Source organism: Nyctibius grandis, chromosome 7, assembly GCF_013368605.1.
Source record: "Nyctibius grandis isolate bNycGra1 chromosome 7, bNycGra1.pri, whole genome shotgun sequence".
Classification (NCBI taxonomy): domain Eukaryota; kingdom Metazoa; phylum Chordata; class Aves; order Nyctibiiformes; family Nyctibiidae; genus Nyctibius; species Nyctibius grandis.
Window position 1 is genome coordinate 36,013,387 of NC_090664.1, and position 18,360 is coordinate 36,031,746.

Consider the following 18,360-nt stretch of genomic DNA (forward strand, 5'->3'; position numbering starts at 1 on the left):
GGTCTAGGAAATATGTGTCTTCTCAGATAGTGACAGTTGTCACTGGTGTAATTTTGCATTGAGAGACCTTTGCCCTTTTGGCCTCCTGATTTTTTTTTTTTAAAAGCAATTCAATTGGCATGCCATCTTTGCAATATCCAGGCTGTTACCAAGAGTTTGTTCTTTCTCAATGGGCCAATATATGCCCCAAAATATATTTGCCTATGTTAAGCTTCCTAATAAACAGCAGAAGTGGAAGGAGCACCTTGCAGATTCAAGCTTTCATTTGGTGAATAATCCTCTTGAGGCCTTGGCTGCAGAAGAAAACATTAGTGATTTAGTCAAATCATTTCTAAATCCAGCCTCATCAATGAAGCCCCTTAGATGAACAGTGTTATTTCAGAACGACAACCACTTTTAAACTGAATTATTTGCACTACAGCTTTCCATCCAAGTTAAAATGATATAGGACACTTTTAAGCATAAATAACAGCATTCTCCTAAGATCGGTTACTAATTCTGTCTTTGGGAAAGCCTAAAGACTGGGTTTCCTTCAGCAACCCAGATCAGCAACTCGGCAACTGAAAAGCAGTGGCTCAGCAACTGGAAAAGCAGTGGCTCAGTAACTGGAAAGATCAGATGCAAATGTTTCAAATCCAAACACTTCAAATTTGCATCATGTGTGGCAAGAGGGGCTCCTCCTGACAGCTATCAATGGGGCAAGCTTTTGGCTTTTTGTGATCACCTCATAACTGTGAGCAAAGCTGCCAGAAAGAGGGTCTGAAGTGAACTGTATCAGGCACATGGTGGCAAATATAAGTGCTGCTCTCTTTTATCACCAAAGCATGTGAATGTCCTTCAGATATATCTCATAGATGCTTCACAACTGCCAGTTAAGGAGCACATAGACAGCCTGAGAAATAGATCACAGCAGCTTGAAGTCTAGAGCACACATTTGTGACTTGAGCAGAAGTAAAAGCTCTTCTCTCAGCAATATATATAGCCTTGTTATTTTCTTCTCAGATGAGATGTTACCAGATCCAGGTTTAGATTCTCCCAGGGATTTGCCCTCAGGGAAGAGAGGACCTGAATACCTCACTCTGAAATACCGAACTCAAAGGCTGCATCTCCTGATGAGTTCCCCTAGACAAGGAGACTTTCTCCAATGAGCTTTTTTTGTGCATTTGAAAGATTTTCAGAACGGAGGAACAAATATAGCACCTCAAGAACAGGAACATATCTAATTTTATATTCTAGGGTGCCAGTATATGCCCAGACAATGTAGCCACCAAGGGTAAGAGAAATACCCATATTTGTATATGACACCAACCAAGAAAAAATGGAAGTGTCTGCAATGAACAAAAAGATGACAACTGTGGTCAGCTCTGGAGGAACTTGCACTCATATTACAGGCTGTCAGGAGTCTCAGCTGTGATGTTCAGAGCCAGCAATGACATTCCCTAGGAGCCAGCCCTACCTGAACCCACAGATCCTGCTCTGCTGCTTAGACTCGACCCCACATTAGCAGTCTGGGCCTCGTGCAGCATTAGGCTACAGTTTAGTGTCCAGGAATTAACTGAGGAGCAGTACTGTCTGACAGAGAAGTGAATGTGTCAGTGCAAAAAATGAGTGCAGAGGGGTGGGAGAGGGCTGGAGCATCTGGGAAATGTTTGGAGGGGGACGTGAAGGGAAAGTGCAAGAGTGCTTACCATTCAGGAAGGTTCTGGAAAGCTTTGAGAACTTTAGAAAAGCAAGTTAAGCCAGCACCATGGCTACTGTATGGAGCTGATGTCATCTGGCTGTGCATCAAAGCCTCCAATTTTTCTTCTTTTGTGCAGTCCCAGAATGACATCACCTCGAAGCACAAGAATGTACCTTTGTGCTGCAGCACTTCCCCTGCTGGCTCCTGCCACTCAGCTCACTCCTCCCACATATGTCCCTCCTTTGCCCAGAAATGCTCCTTGACCTCTGCTGAATGCAAAACACCACTGTCTAGTCGAGGAGAGCCCTTTGGGAGCCCACGAATGCCAGTAGTCTGTGGTAATGCAGAGGAGCTCCTATTCAAACAATGTATAGCATGCCACACACCTCAGCAACCCACACCGGGGCCTCTGCAGCCGATTTCAGCTGCTTTACAATGCTGTCAAAGCTGAATGGTGTGAACTGATTAGACAGACGGGGCAACTGTGGCGATTTAATTATTTTCAAAGTTGGATCCTCTTTGATGGGATGTACAATGGCACACGATTTAATCTTGTTACAGTCCAATATTGCTGTTAAATAAGCAGAGTGAAAAAGTTGCATTTGTAGCCTCACTTATGAAGAAACTGCAAACATAGTTTGCTGTTGTACAGTCATTAACAGATTTGTTTATAACTGGCATGCATGCTTGCTGATTTAATGAGGCCTGTGACAATCTTGGTGACATGCAAGTACAAGAGAAAAAACACCCAAAGCACATCCTGGCCAATGTTATTTCATGCAGAGAAGGGGGGTGGGGGCAGCTGGAAGTGAACACGCTACACAACAAAACAAGCACCACTAAAGAAAACTAGAGAGAAGCCTGCACAGAAAACACAAGTCTATAGGAATGGGGCAAACTGAGGACTAAGTGTTTCCCATTAGAAAGCCCAAGTCACCCACAGCCCCCCTGTAATAGCATATATCTCCTGTTCAGTACAGAAATCGTGCAGATGCCCCTCATCCCTGTGCCTGCTCCTGCAAATGAAAGCATATTTCACTAACAGCTCTCAGTCTCTAATCAGATGATCTTCGAAGATGTGCATCTGCAGAAACAGCCACTGGGAAACTATTTGAGGAATTATGAGAAAATGCAATGTTTTTAGCGCTGTAATGGGTTATTTCTACCTAGCTGACGTAGGGTGGCATAAGCTGGGACTCCGTTACGCATACAACGAAGAAGGAAACATACCTTCCCAGAGGAAACTTGGTTAACTTACCATTAACATGCCACAGCATCTGGAAACCACTTCTAGCGTTCAGTCCATCAGAATAAAACACCACATGAAGGCTGGTCCCTGTAGTACTCCCTGCCAGTGGAAGAGACTGGCCACAGAAAGTGCCTAACGGGTTGGATTGTACATCAGGCCCATCATAGAGCTGAAATGAAACAAAAAATATCCCAACGAGTAAAAAGCAGCTCCCCAATTCTTAATGTTTTGTACAGGATGTCAAAGAAAAAGCAGTTTCTTCTTGCACTGGCCACCTTTGCACAGCAATATGAGCTCTGGGGAGCATGGAAAGATTTGGATGAAATAATGAGCAAATATACCAGCAATATGTCTTTAAACCTGGCTGCACCCTGTACAGTAGGAAGGTTTTGCTGTTTCTGTTTTGGTGTGTGTTGGGGGTTGCTGGGGAAGAAGATAAAGGGCAAATGGCAATGAACTGAAATAGAAAGAAAAAAGGGATGTCACGGGTCTGATTTGACTGTGCATCTAACATGCTCTGTGCCTCCAAACCCCTTGGTGACAACTCTGTTTACATCTTCATTTCTTTAAGACTGCACTCAGGTGATTTCAGGACTGACTGAACTTGTGATGGAGAAAATGAAGCAGTCAGCATGACCAGGGCCTCCCAGAGCAGTGAGGACAAACTGAAAACCAACAGCAAAGCAAATCCTCAAAAAACACCAGGCAAACTTCACATGTGTTTGTTTATTGTTTCATGATGTTATGCTAGTGTCCTGCTTTGGAGGATAAGTGGACTGAGTCATGCTTTCTGAACTTTTGTACTTAGAAACACTTTATGTTTGATGTCCTAGTCATATTTTATGTGATGGTATTTTGACAGTCAGTGTATTGGCAGATGTAGCCAGGCTGAAAATCTTTCTGTTCCCCAAATACAGATGAGAAATCCTCCATCCCACTCTTAAAACATCACCACTCTAAAAAAAAAAAAAAAAAAAAAAAAGCACAAATAAAATGCTAAGGAAATATACGTGTATTTAAATCTTGAAATCTGAAGTCAGTCATATACTATTATTTAAAAGAAAACAATACTTGTTTTGATGGGATGACAGTAGATGCTTAGAGCTTTTAAGCCTCTTTACATTAGTTGTCACCAAACAGGTTTAAAGGGTCTTTCAAATCCTAGTTTTGTGACTTTTTTCAAATCCAGTAAATCAGATCGAATATGCATCCATGTTCCTCACCAAATATCCCCATGCTCAGTGTAATTTTTCAGGGGTGAGGTATAATTTTTGCAAAAGTGGTAAAAATGAGACATTTTAGCTAAATTGCCTTTGACTTATGATATCAGATTGCCAGTTGTTGTCAAGTTAGGAGTTGCTTTATTATTTCTACTTTTGTTACTATGATTCTTAAAGTTTAGAAAAACAGCAACCCTTGTGCTTTTTTATCACTTTGCCACAGTTCATCCGATCATCTGTCTCATGGAGCACATCTTCCTAACACAACCCAGCAAATTACTGGCACACAAACCATGTCTGAACATTCTCATTGTGAATTTTTGGCATGCTTCCTTTCAGAATTTCAACAAAAACTTTTCTCTATTCCGAAGCCATCACCGTAAAGTTCTCTCCATGCAAAGAATCAAATCTCTGATCTCTAGAAAAACAGCCAAGGTTTATTTATCTTTTCTCTCCATTCAAGTCTCTTTTCCAAATATCTCTTATTCCACTAAGAATTATCCTACACTCAACACTCATAGTATGGAAGCACGATATTACAGTAAACATTGATTAACCATGCTAGCTACTAATTTTTGCACACATTTTCTAGCAGATGCACATATGGGAATAAGTAATTAAACCCTCAGCTTTTCTGTTCAAGATGTTGGTCTTGCAGAACCTTCAGAAATCTCATTGTTGATTTTAGACATATTTGGGGCCAAGAAATCTACTCAAACGGTTTCAGATCCTGAAGCAGACAGTCTAATCTGAATGTCTTTTTTTTTAATAAAAAATAAATTGGATGTAGTTCAGCCAGGCGTTAGGGGCAAATTGCAGGAATAAATCTATGGTAATATTCCATAGCCTATTATATGGCTGGTGACCATGAATCTTTTTTGTTTTCAATCTTCTAATGCAATGAAAGGCTCAGAGCATGAGAAGTGTATTGGAACTTGAGAACGATTACTCCATTTGGTATGATTTCTCTAGGTGAAATCAGAAAAGCTTAAAAGTTTCTAATTGCAGACCTATTGCTGGTAGTTCTTGCAAAGCCTTGATCAGATATGGTTGATAATAGATATGAAATTGACATAAAGATTAGATGGTAAGAAGTTGAATATCCATCTGCATTCTTTCCAAATGTAAAGCTTGAAGGACCGCCTGGCAGACAGATGAGCTGTCCTATGCCCAGCATTACAGTTATGACCTTTCTCCAAGCCAGACTGAGAGCTTTACACATTCTTTTATGGCTTAAGTTCAGCAAAATGAAGAAAAGTCAGATCCAAATAGATTTTTTAATAGTACTACTTCCTTCGACAGCTTTGTGGTATATACTACTCATATTTCTGTGGCTTCAAGCCATGGAAATCTCACACCAGAAAAATATGAATGGAGAAGAATGAATCAATGTGGAGATCATGAATCTGTGTTCTGAATAGAAGCAAAAACTATGTTAAGATACATATTCAGTGATCAGCCGTTAGCTTTAGTGATTACAAATGAAAAACCTATCTAAAGAACTATGGAATAAAGCATTTCCAGAAACTTTCAAATCCAAACAAAAAAACAACCTTCATGAGTCTCCTGCAATTTAGATTCATCAAAGGAGTGTTATTTTTATCTAAGACAGCAAATGTCACATTTCTATGTAATTTCCCCTGAAAACAGTCCGTTGGTTTTTCGTGACACAAAGAATGGTTACTATGGCAATCCCCTCATGCCGCGCTGTCCTGTGGGTCTGGGTTCAGAGCGGAGTTTCACAGGAAATTCGAGTGCCTGGCCAGCTGTAACTCATTGAGAGAGGCAGAACCGCGACTGCTAGAATTACAGAGGGTTTTTTTCGAGCTGTCTTTCACTTATAAATGAAGGGAACAGCTGTGTGTTTTCACAGGACATTTTGAACTTCTCAAACCACCTTTTGCTCTCACACAAATAGGGGCAAGTGAAACTGAAGCTGAACACAGATCTCATGAGCCACAATTTCTCTTCTGATCTCTGAGATAGTGTTTCTCGTCTCAGGGCCTGCTTTGTCAGCTGTGCTATTCTAAACTGCTGCAAATCAAGGGAAGTTTCTTCCCAAAGCTAAATGAGGCAAGGTACTCCCTCGGACTATGCAAGACGATTGAATTTTGGGGCAGTTTATTAGCCACTCTGGTACCATACTGACCCTAGGAACTGGGAATTGGGCTCCCTCCCAGCTCCTCATGGGGAAGAAAGCTGTTGCTCCCTTTCTGTGTAGATACTTGTTTCGTAATTTATTTATTTGCTCAGACCTTTTAGCCTCCATCAGAAAATCCAAGGGCTTTGTAATGATTTTGGCAGACAATCCAACAGGCAAAATATGCAAACAGCTGCAGCACGTGTTCAGACCCTTAGACTCTTTAACCAAAGCAATTGCCCAGCAGCACCCAGAGTGCTCTATTTCACCAGCCCACACCCCGACACCGGGCCCAGGCAGGGATGCAGTATGTTCAGACGAACTATTAGGCATGGGCTCAATAACTGTTACAAGAAACTCCTTATCAGGCTGCCTAGGAGCAAGCGTATAGGCTGACACGAAAGTGAAAAGGGGAGGTACTAGTTCTCTGAGGGATGAATCAGGCTGTGGGACTGCCCTGCAGCAAAGTGGCGGCTGAAAGCCATCTTCTGTACACCAAAGTGGGGCTGGGACAGCAGGACTAGCCTAGGTTGCGGGAAGGGTTCGGCTTGGGTAGCTCTCCCAGGGGAGTCACCATGGGCACCAGTATTACGTGTTGGCTTTTCTGACTCTTCAGCCTGGAAATATGTCACTGACACCAGTAATGATGCTCTGGAGGCCACAGCTGTTCACCTCTCTTTGGAGGAGCAAAGCAAAGCGGCATGACCTGTGTCACAGAGAAGCTCATTGCCAGAACTGGAGCAAGGGCTCAAGGACTGAGCTGACCAGAAAATGGAGTTGCTGCTGCATGGAAAGAAATAAAGATCTCAAACAAATGGGAAGAAAGAAACTTTGAACCTGTTCCATTTGGGCATACTCGAAGCAGGGACATTTTTCTAGCCAAGCACCTTGTCAAGCTTATTCCTTCCTCCAAAGTGAGACTGGTAGGAGCGTTCCAGGCAGGTAGTGGGACTCCACCTGTTCAGTTTGCCTAGCAGAAAACTGATTTTTTTTCAGGGCAAAATTTCACTTTGCTCTTGGAGAACTTTATTTCTGTGAAAATACATGTTTTTTCATCAGGAAAATCATCATAACGAAAAACCCCAGCCTAACCTGCCCTGGAAAAAAGGTGCTTACATACATTAGTTAGGCACCACACAGTGTCGGTCCAGAGATGATGGAGTCTTCAAAGACAAACTTTAAGTTTCATATGAGGGAAAAATCCATCCTATGAATACTGAGAGTTATCATTTTTATTGTACTGTAAATAATTCTATTATCAGATGCCATTAATTCATTATATAATTATGAGTAATTATATCCATAATTGTCTCAATTTGAGTCTTGAAACAAATTCTTTGCAGTCTGAAAGCCTTTTTACAGGGATCAGCAGCAACAGCCCTGGGCTGTGTTTGCAGAACTCAGGAAAGGAGGTTGCACCTTGGAATAAACCAGCATAGCTGCAAGTGTCCCATCCATTACCAGAGCCTCTAGGACATCCTCGAAGAGCTATTCTGACACACACAAGTATCCCTTTCCTCTCAGAAGTGGGAAACCTGATACGGGATTGTTTTGACTGATCTAAACACTAGAGGCAGTGATTATAGGTATCTGAGCAGCTCTTCCTGAACAGGTCGTTTTTTGAAAAGGAAATTCTGATGGCATCGCAACAAATGTTACCAGAAAACAAAATGAAGCAAAAGCCAGACAATATAATCATCATCCAACTAACAGAACACACTCCAAAGTGAGATCACCATTAATTGTTAAAGCAAGAACTAACACAAATAAAAATAATCCATTTCCAAACAACACATTTCATTCTAGAAGAACTGGAGTGTGAGCTTAAGATCCTGCAGGTCTATCAGAGAAAAAAAAAAACAAACTAAAGCCTCAGGATGTGGCACATTGCGCTAGCTTAGCACCACAGCAACAGAGTTTTCACAGAAACAAAGGCAGCTTAAGACTTTGAGCGATTTACTGTGTGGAGCTTTATTATTTCTGCACAAACAGGAGAACAAAATAAGGTTATGTTTGTGCTTGCATGATGAGAAGTGTTTGCAGTTGCCAATAGAAAAAAAAGCCCTCCTTAAGAACTCATTCTAAATAATGTTTTAATATGATTATTTAAATATGTTTATGCCCTAGATGACCTTGATAAAGCTCCTTATTCTGGCCACCATAGGCAACTTTCTTGTCTCCACACAATGACACACTTTCACTAATTAACCATTTTATTCCATAGTACAATGGAGTTTGACATCGTGCATCACTAGACATATATGCACACTGGTTAATCTCTCTAGGATTTATCTAACTTATGGAAATGTATAAATGTCTGGTTTTTTAATAGTAAGAGCTGTATCTGAGCCTATGTATTGTCTCGTAACCTGAGCCTTAAATACTCAGAGCCCCTCGAAAGTTTCAAGGAAAGTTAAATTCTACACTGGACTGCAGTGATATTTTTTGAAAATATTTTTTCATCTCTTACATTACCACTTACTCCCTTCTCAAAGAAAACAAGGATTTCTAACTACAGGCAAATCTGCTCATTCCTGTCTTTCTAGAAAGGTTTATTTCTGCAAATGATATAAAAATAATAATTTTCTTTAGCATTGGATTTATTGTAAGAATGTAAGAAATGTATCTTTGGATGAAATTTTAAAATTGTTTTAGATATAGGAGTAGGAAACAACCTCTGCTTAAGAAAGGAATGTGTAGGAGACATCCACCTTGTCAGTCAACCCCAAGACCTGAAAACCTTATTTCTTCAGCACAATATTTTAAATCCCCAAGCATGTATTAAGAGAGCATCTCCACCTAATCGTCATGCTGTCTGGATGGAGAAGGCCCCAGCCACCTGCAATGGGGCAGTCCTGGTGTCTCACCCATGCATGCTGGATGGAGCAGGCTGGGCTGAAAGCAAGGCAATCCAGTGCAGGAGTGTATCCAAAAAGCCTGCCTTTCTGCTAACCACTGTGGGTGCTTTGACCTCAAATCATGGCTCCATTGCCTGAGGCAAACCCAGGCTGCCCCGGTGTCCTGTTCCTGACCTCGCGCCTCTCCCTGAGGTACAGGCAGAGGTTTGCTGTCATGGCCAGCATCCAGACGGGTCCCTGAAGTGTCTCTCCTGCCTTTGCTGACCGGGGGGCTGCTTGAGGATCCACGCCCTTGGGGCAGTGGGATCACACATGCCTGATCACAAGGCTGTGGCTATTTTAGTAGAGTGCCTGCTTTCCTTAACGCCTCAGAAACTGAGGCAGTTCCTCTGCAACAAGAATCCACTTGTGGTGGAGGAAGCAGGACTGCTTTTGAGCTTGGAACAATAATATTTCCAAAGTTATTATTCAGCAGAAAGCTGCTACTGTGGGAAAAGCTCCTTACAAAGAGGCAGGGCTGTGCCTAGGGACACAGCAGTCGGGGTGGATGGAGAAGGTGCACCTGCTCTGAAAAGCCCAGGGGGGTCTGAGCAGTTTGCAGCACGGCTGACTCATGTGCAGGGCTGAGTGCTGCTCCTCACGTGCTTTGCCAGCCCTGAACTGAACTGTCAGTGCAAGCAGCATCACACTGACACCATCAGAGGCCAGAAAGGGCAGGATCCTCTCTGGGAATCTCCCCATTTGAGAAAATTTGCATCATGCATAACTACAGCAACTGAGGAGAGCTGTAGCTTGGTCTCGGCAAATGACGATGGGAGAAAAGGGAAATATTCCTGCCTCTTAGGCTTTCAGGAAAGCAAAACTGCCTGCTCATGGGAACAACAGGGAGGAGAGGCACAAGACCTTCCTCAAAGTCTGAAGTGGTTTTCTCTGAGTCGTCTGGGGGCTTCCCTTTGATGAAGGGAAGCTTCAACCAATTCAGATGAGGTTTCTCCAGCCACCATGTAATTTCTTATTGTGATGCCTATGCTGAGTGGGATAAGCCACTTCATTGCACAGTCTCATAGGTGCTGGCCAGGCTTTCTAGCAAAATTTGGAATACAGAAGAAGAACAGAGGAGAGAAGAATCCAGCTGCAACTAGATGAGTCCCCAATGCCCTTTCCCCAACAAGGGGCATGCACACTACCATCATATGGTAGTATTTCACAGTCACTTCATTGTACGGTGCTTTTTCCTGAAAGTCACATTGCTCTGAGCTGGCAGGGTGTGGAAAACTCTGAGTCCATGAAGGTCTGACTCATTTTGTGAGTCCAAGAGCAGAGTCTGTGCTGACTTCACTCGTGCTTCTTGTCATCTGAGGTTTCTGTAGGCACCATGCAACACGTTCATCACTGACAAATTTAGCTGTCTTGAGGGGTGGGGGTTTTTGTGGGCATTTGTAAGCTTGCTTCTAAGTAAACTTTCCAACAGCAAAGCCAAAGCATCCTTCGGTTCTGGCAATGCAGGCAATCGGGAAAACAGAAATCTGAGCCCTGAACCAGTCTTGTCTAGGGTGGGCAGCTTTTTGGCCTGACATTCTCCTTCTGAGTATCCAGATCTCTCATTGAAAATCAGTGCAAGGGCTAAGATTTCCCTGTGTACCAATGGTGAGGCCTGCCACAGAAACCCAAGGAGAATTGTTGCTTTTATCCTTACAGTCTTATACTGAAGGACTTCTTGTGGAGGCCCATAAACCCCTGAAGGAATTCAGGGATGGGCTGGCATGCTGCCAGCTTGCATGTTAATACGTTAATGGATACCACTGCAGTCTGGCCAGCAGGCTGTAATTTGATGTCTGTGTGCAGAACCTGGATGGGTATATTTAATATATCATCTGCTTCCCCAGGGTGATGTACTATCGGTGACATTTTGTAAATTAATGCATGGCCATAAGTAAAGCCATTCTCTGTGCTTGGAGAATTTCTGCAGCGCTTTAAAAAGACACACTCATAAATTAAATGTAATAATGTTAATCTCCTAATATGGTTTAAGCATATTTACTAATTACAAGTACAAAAGGGAGTAAAACTAGAAACAGGGTAAGCTGGTTTTTTCCTATGATAAGCTAATAAAAAAAGAGGATGACCAGCTGAGTGCAAGTGACAACTATCTAATGCAGTATTCCCAGATGGAGAAAAAGGATATTATGGCACATCCCCAGAATGCTACTGTGGTTTAAAAAAGAAAAAAATAGGACATATCCTGTTACCACCAGAAGGAAATGAAAGAGTTCTCAGGAGCAGATGCCATATTAATTACTGTACTCATTTGATAATATTCCACATATAAGGGTGCAGTGGCATTTTAACCACTCTGAGCCTAATTGCTGAAAGAGTGTGGACTGCTTAATTTCACTGGCAGTGAGCAAGCAAGGAAGAGGTTTATTCAAAAGAGGAACTCTGTCCTGCCCTGCAGCAGAAGGAAGGCTATTGTTGTTATCATCAGGCAGTCATTTGCCCCCATAAAATGTTCTTTTGCATTAACCCAATGACAATTCCATCCTTGCTGCTAGGCTAAGGTGCTGCACAGACCAAAGGGGTGAGACTCAAACAGAGAGCTCTGAAACTTGTCTTGCTGCATGACACAATTTTACTATCTGCTTATCAGTCTGGTGGCATCTTGCAAAAGGCTGGGCAAGGTCTTCCCTGTACTTATAAAAAGCAGATGCTAAACTGACTGGACTTCAAGGAAATGGCTGTACTTTCTGAGCAGAACAACAGGGAGGGAGATTGCCACTGAAGGACAGAAAGATCAGCGGGTTTCAAATTATATTTTTCTTGGATAAGAAAGGAGTAAATTTCAGTCCTACTGCAAGACTCTGATCTTCAGGGCAATAACATGACATTCTCCTTACTTATAAAATAGCTTTGCCTCTGTGGAGATTATGTTCTGTCATACTAAATAAGAAAGTAATTAATCATTAAAGATGGAGAGTTAAATATATGCTTGTTCAGCTAATAACCTGGTGGAATGTAGAGGAAGGAATGACATTTCTATGTCATTGTCTGCAGTATCTCACTGGCTATAGCCTGATAACTCCTCTAGAAAGACTAATGTTAGGTTATTAAGCCAAGCCACAGCACGCAATATAATTTAAAGACCATCCAATCTAATTACAGTTAGTGCAGCATCACTAGGAAACAGTCTGCTATTTGGTACACCTTGTATCATATCATTGCCACTCCTGTACAGGTCTTTATCACAAGAAATTATTCTCCTATTCTTGAAACTTTACTATAAAACTCCTTCCAAAATGTCACACAGCCTGTGAACATTACTAGCAATGAGCCAACATCCTTTGACAGGCCGTGAAACACTGCATGCTGCTCATTTGTTGAGAAAGTGCTCATATGAGATTCATCCTAGAGACCCAAAACTGCAGTTTTGCCTCCCTCCCACACTGTCCCTTCTCAATTTCTGGCACCTGCACACAGGGGCAGAAAATTTCCACCAAGTCAGAAGAACAGGGCTTTTTCCTTCCTGCTTGACACAGGTATGAATAGTTGTATGTGCTGAAGCAGTGGAGATGCAGGCCCTGCCCAGGCCAGACCGGGTCAGAGTCTCTCAAGGCTCCCTGCGGAGAGGGAATGCTGCTCACCATGAGTAACACCAGCCAGCTGCTGCAAATGGCGGTCTGGCTCACCAGAAGCATCCCATGATCATAGGAGAAAAGGAAATAGGTAATGCAATACATGGCTGACTTCTCATTGTACAGATGTGACTGCATTTCAGTCTGGGACAGCCACGCACTGTACTTGTACTTACTTGTACTTTTTGGACATCTGACTATCTTTTTCTTGTCCTGGATTTGAAACAGTTATTTGCTCTAAGTGATGATAATATCTTTGATAACTGACAACCACTATGAACACCTGTGTGTAGAAACTTTTGATTTTGTCATTATTCTACATATTGAATTTCTGACTCTCATGTGGACTAAGCCAGGGAGTAAAAAACAAATTAATATATTCTGTGTATATCAGACTGAATTAGTCATGAGGCAAAATGCTCTTCTTGTATACTACATGTGGGATTGGGTCAGAAGTGTAAGTCATAATTAAACGTGAAGCTGAAGAACAGTTCCTTTTGCAGTATGGAGCCTGGGACCAAAACCACAGTGTCCAGTGGGCCAGGTCCAGCAGTACTCAGGAATGCAGCTTGCCCAGTCTAGCTGTCCCCTCCCCACCAAGCACCATGATTTTCTCCTTCAGAATTCAGAAAGATTTCAAAAAAATCAGAGCTCTAGTTTGAGACATTTGCAATGTCATAAAAATATGTCCACATGCGTTAAATCTGTTTCTCTCACTGACTTTTAAAAGCAGCTCTAGCTCTGCTATTCTTTTTTTTTTTTTTTTTTCAACTGCCGTTGCTTGATTGTACTCTGCTCAGACAGGTCAGCTTTCTGCCATAACACCTCTGCAACGTTTAATCTTGGCCTTGTCCATCACTTATCTCTTTCCCTTACTCCCTCTACCACCACAACTGTGATCACCTAATCCAACCTAACAGCTAACTCTCGTCCTTCCCATCCCCAGTGTCCCAGAAGTAGCAGCAAATATTGTCACCAAGCCTGCCATCTGCTAGCTGCCATGAAGCACCAGGCTGCTACTGTCAGGGCTGCCACAGAGCTAAGAAGACAAGTAGTGTGGGTGTTGCTGCCTGCTGCAAGGGGTTGAGGTGGGAGAGCTGCTGCCACCAAACCCAAAAGGAGATGGGAAAAGGGGCACCTAAAAGCTCCTGGGGAAAAGAGCACCTGATCAGCACCAGTGGCCACACTGGTTTGTGAGTGCAGCTACATGGAACCTGTCTGAGCAGCGGCTTGCCATTTCCTCTAAGAAAATAATGAAGGGCTCTGGCACATGGTCCACACACCACCCACTTGGCCTACAGTGAACAGGATTATACCTCTATTTTCCCAGTGTTATACTCAGCCAGGGCATCAGAGCTTTCCCCTTTTAGGCCTCTTTGCAATAAAAGAATCTCAAAACTAGCATGTGGCAGAAAAGTAATTTATCTTAGCTGAACAGCTATGAGTAGGGTTTTTTATTAACATTTTTTCCCAATTTGCAGTGGCGTCAGACTCCACATGGATTTCAGACAGAAACGTCCCAAATATCCACAGTCTGCTTAGAAAGTGAACTGCACACTTGTTCGAGATGATTCCCCCTTTCCCCTACACCACAGAGCACTCACAGCCTTGCCAACATGCTCCCCTTTCGCAAGACGCAGGGTGGGAGCAAACACTATTCAGTTCCCTGGCTGGTTCAACCTTGTTCTCTTTTTTAACACTATGGCACATATTTGTGCAGCACACAACAACCAAATGAGACCATCTTTTCCAAGTGGTATTTCTTAATGGCATTTGGAGAAAGATTTGTAAGTAATGTCACATGAATTGCAAATTAAAGCCTCCTTGACTCTGTTTTTCCCTTGCATTTTCCTCTTTATACCTCTTTCAGTCTGTATTTTCTTTTATTGGAAGCACTGAAAAATTGTTAAAACAAAGACTGCAAGTAATTTTCTGCTCCCTGTCTCCTCACTCCCTCTGATATGTTTTATTTCTGTTCTTTTAAGTGCTTTGGATTAGGTCCTTACTGCTGGCACTATTCCTCCAGCCTTGACTTACATCTAGAATAGCATCTTCTGGCAAGTCTCTTGCTCTTCACTAGCTGGCTACTGTGCGCAGGGCTCTCGCTTTTCATAGATCAAGGGCTTAGGCATCTTGAGACTAGCACTGGCCTCTCCACTTGGCTCCAATGTTTCCTTTTCAGCCTCCTCACAAAAATGAACCAGGGTTTAATAGTCAGTTCTCAAGACAGTGCTCCCTTGTTTATTTTCTTCACACATCTATTCTTTCTTTCCATCCCTGGCTACAAAGAGAAGAAAGCTGGATGAACACCACTTTTGCCAGCTTATTACCAATTTTGAGCTGTGAAATCTGGCACAGTAAGGAGGTAGAGAGAGCAAGGGAGGACATCTAGAGGGAACAGATTAGCCCATCACCAGGCCTGTTGCTGGACCTTCTGCAAAACCCCAGTGTAAGTAAGTAGCCCCAGAAATGTAGGCACTATTCCTTAGCCCTCTCCTTGGCTGTAAGTAGTCTTCTCTAACATTTCTCTAAATTTCCTTTCCTCTTGTGCAAAACCTCAGTAGAGCACAGGGGCTACATGCTGGCATCCTGTACAAGGGTGACATGTGAAGGATGGATTAGTTCAGCAAAACAGCAAAATTGTAGGCAGGAGATTATAATCTTCAGTATAGCAGTGATCATGACTACACTCTACTTCCCACACTATGAAGCACAAAACTGAGAGAAAATATCTTTTCAGTTGTCCTAGAAATAAAATTTTTGAGGAAATGAGAATAAAGGGTACTTCACTTTAGATTGACTGGATGGTTTTATTTGGCTAAAAATTTCTCATTTTGTTTGTTGGTAAATTCAGTTTCTTTCAGTCTATTTAAAGAAGTAGATTAATTATGAAAAGGAAACTATGAACAGGAGATACAGCAACCCTATATTGGGCTTATTGTGTTTTTGCAATCAATATACTAATGTCTGGATTGGAATCATGACATGTCGCTTCACCCATAAAAGCCAGTGCATCTAACCTAAGGTGATAGCTAAACTCTTTGTAGCAAAACTAGGCACCTGCAAAGTGATTCATCCTCCCTATTGCAGGCACCTGTCTTAAGGTAGGATGAAGGTGCTCTCTGGCAATGCTTCAGTCCCTACTTATCATGGAGGAAATAGGGACAAATCGTTTGGACTTAACACTTGAGTTTTAATGGTTAAATTTAGATAAGATAAATTTCCCCTTTGTCTTCTGCATCCTTATTGTTTTTCTTTATTGGAAAAGACCTGATTTTTCTTGTTTCTAGAATCCGGGTACGTACCTTCAAGAAGTCACGGTCACAGTCAGGTCCATCTTCTAAATCAAAGGCTGTGAAGCTATAGTTGAGTGTGTTCCCCCTTGTAGTTTGGATAGTCCAGTTGCAATGCTCATTTAATGGGTAATTATTTGGATAATTTAAACTTTCCAATATGCCATGGCTACGATTAACAGTCAGTACTTCATGGCAATCTGAAAAAAAAAGTGATAATAAATTATGTTTGTGCAGTGCTTATTAACCCCGTATCTCAAAAAATTACTAATTGAAGTTACTGATAGCATTACAAAGTGAGAAATATTTTTATTCACAGATTAGAGAAATCATGCAGAAAGAGAATTGTGCCCTATTGAAGAACATATTGCATATGTTGCAAACAAAATCCAGACTTTCCAAACATGAATCCTTCAGCTCTATTAAGTCCTTCTTTTCTGACACTTGCAGACTCATCAGTATATGTATTTTTTAGATATATTTTTGGCAGTTTTCTTTAATTTTAAATACATGGTTATTCCCAAAACATGTTTTCTTCTATATTTTTTTTAACTAATAATAGAAACTTGCCCTGTCATTTGAAACAATTTGGGGAGGGGGCTCAACAAAGACTAACTAATGAATTAAAGTGGTTTATTTCAGGAAACTGGAAAAAAAATTATAAGCTCCAACTAAAACAACAAATTGAAAGTACACTACTTGTATTGGATTTCCTAGCTCCAGGAACTGGAAGTGATCATGAAGTTCTTTAAAAAGGAGCCATGATTTTCATCGCGAGACATCCAATAACTTCCTAGCATAAGAACTGGACACTCACCTGGAATAATGAGAGCTTTCCTTGAAGTGCAGAGAAAATCAAAAAGAAACTAAACTACATAAAGAGTGAAATTACAATTATGGCATTAGGTCAATGAGTCTCATTTTCCTGTATCCAACTTTCACTAAAGACAGAAAATATCAATGTGGGCAATCCCTCATCTGGAGGCAGTATACAATGTGTATCGGGAGCAGATCTGTGTAATGCACAGAGAAGTGGGCAGGAGGTGGGGAGCAGGACAGGCTGTTTGCTTTGTACAGCACATCTGCAGTGTTTGAACAGCAGAAATAGCTGAGATTCACTTGCAAAACCCTTCTATTGTCTGTCATTATGGATAATACACCCACCTCCTGCAAATTTTTTTAGTCTTTCCAGATGATTTACAGAGCAGCGAGGTCTGTGTTTTTAGGACTTCAAACTGCTCAGGACACAGCTGAAGGTCAGGGTCAGGGGGAGTGGCGCTTGTCTGCAAAGCTACACTGAAGCATACAACTGTTTGAAAGGACAGGATGAAGAGCACAAAATGGATTTTGAAGAATGCAAGATGGGTAAAAGCTGCTACCCCCTGCCATCAGGATTTTATTAGAAACATATCAGACACAAAGATGCCTTTGAATGTTAACTTGATACCGTGTTTTCCTTTGCGATATTTTCCAGTTCATCATTACATTTCTTTCACGTACACATAAATGCTTTTGGCATCTAAGCAACCTTATTTTATACCACTACTTCCTACATAATTTTAGCTTTTGGGCAATCCATTGAAAGCTTTCTCTGGTGCATCTTCAGGAATTAAATATGAATGTAAATCGTAGATCACACTATCTGATAGCTCAAGTTCTACATCTGAGTGCTTTGAAAGTGCTCTTTCTGTTTAATTAATGAAAGGGGGAAGAACCCTTTTCTAATATATCGACTTGACTTTGCAGTCTGAAAAGTACATGGTAGATGAATCTGTGGTATCTTTAAGGAACGAGGGAGCCAAAGCTCCCTCACTCTTCTAACTATTGTATGCACCACGTGTGGATGAATAGCTTTGTTTTTTTCATAATTCATTTACTATTGTCCAAACCTAGGACAACTTAATGTCTATAAACCTACAGCTATCTCTGTCACTTGGGCGTATCATATTTAGGGTACGCAAAGATGCAGACAAATAATTTCGTATGTGGTGAAATTCCCTATCTTCCAATGTGCATTTAACCATATATGCTATAATGTATAAGGAGAAAAGTAAACACTGGGACGATATTCAAGGTTATGACTGGGAACAAAACAACTTTAATTTGTCATGTATCTTCTTGGATTTTTCTTCAAATGTTATTATTCTGATATTTGTGGGGTAGAACTATTCTGCAAAAAAATATTTGCAAGAAAAATGTGACCCTTACCACATGATATAAAAAATGAAACTTTTTGAAGTGTTCCAGGTAGGCTAAATGATCCTAAGCACCCACAAAGATCCAGGATGGT

At 41.6% G+C, this 18,360-nt stretch overlaps 1 protein-coding gene across 1 annotated transcript in view; it reads right to left on the reverse strand.

Moving 5' to 3' along the window:
* CUBN (cubilin) overlaps positions 1 to 18,360 on the reverse strand; it is a 149,901-nt gene that overhangs the window by 89,293 nt on the left and 42,248 nt on the right. Inside the window, 2 exon segments of the mRNA XM_068404678.1 lie at positions 2,940 to 3,099; positions 16,083 to 16,270. Coding sequence (XP_068260779.1) covers positions 2,940 to 3,099; positions 16,083 to 16,270 — 348 coding nt within the window.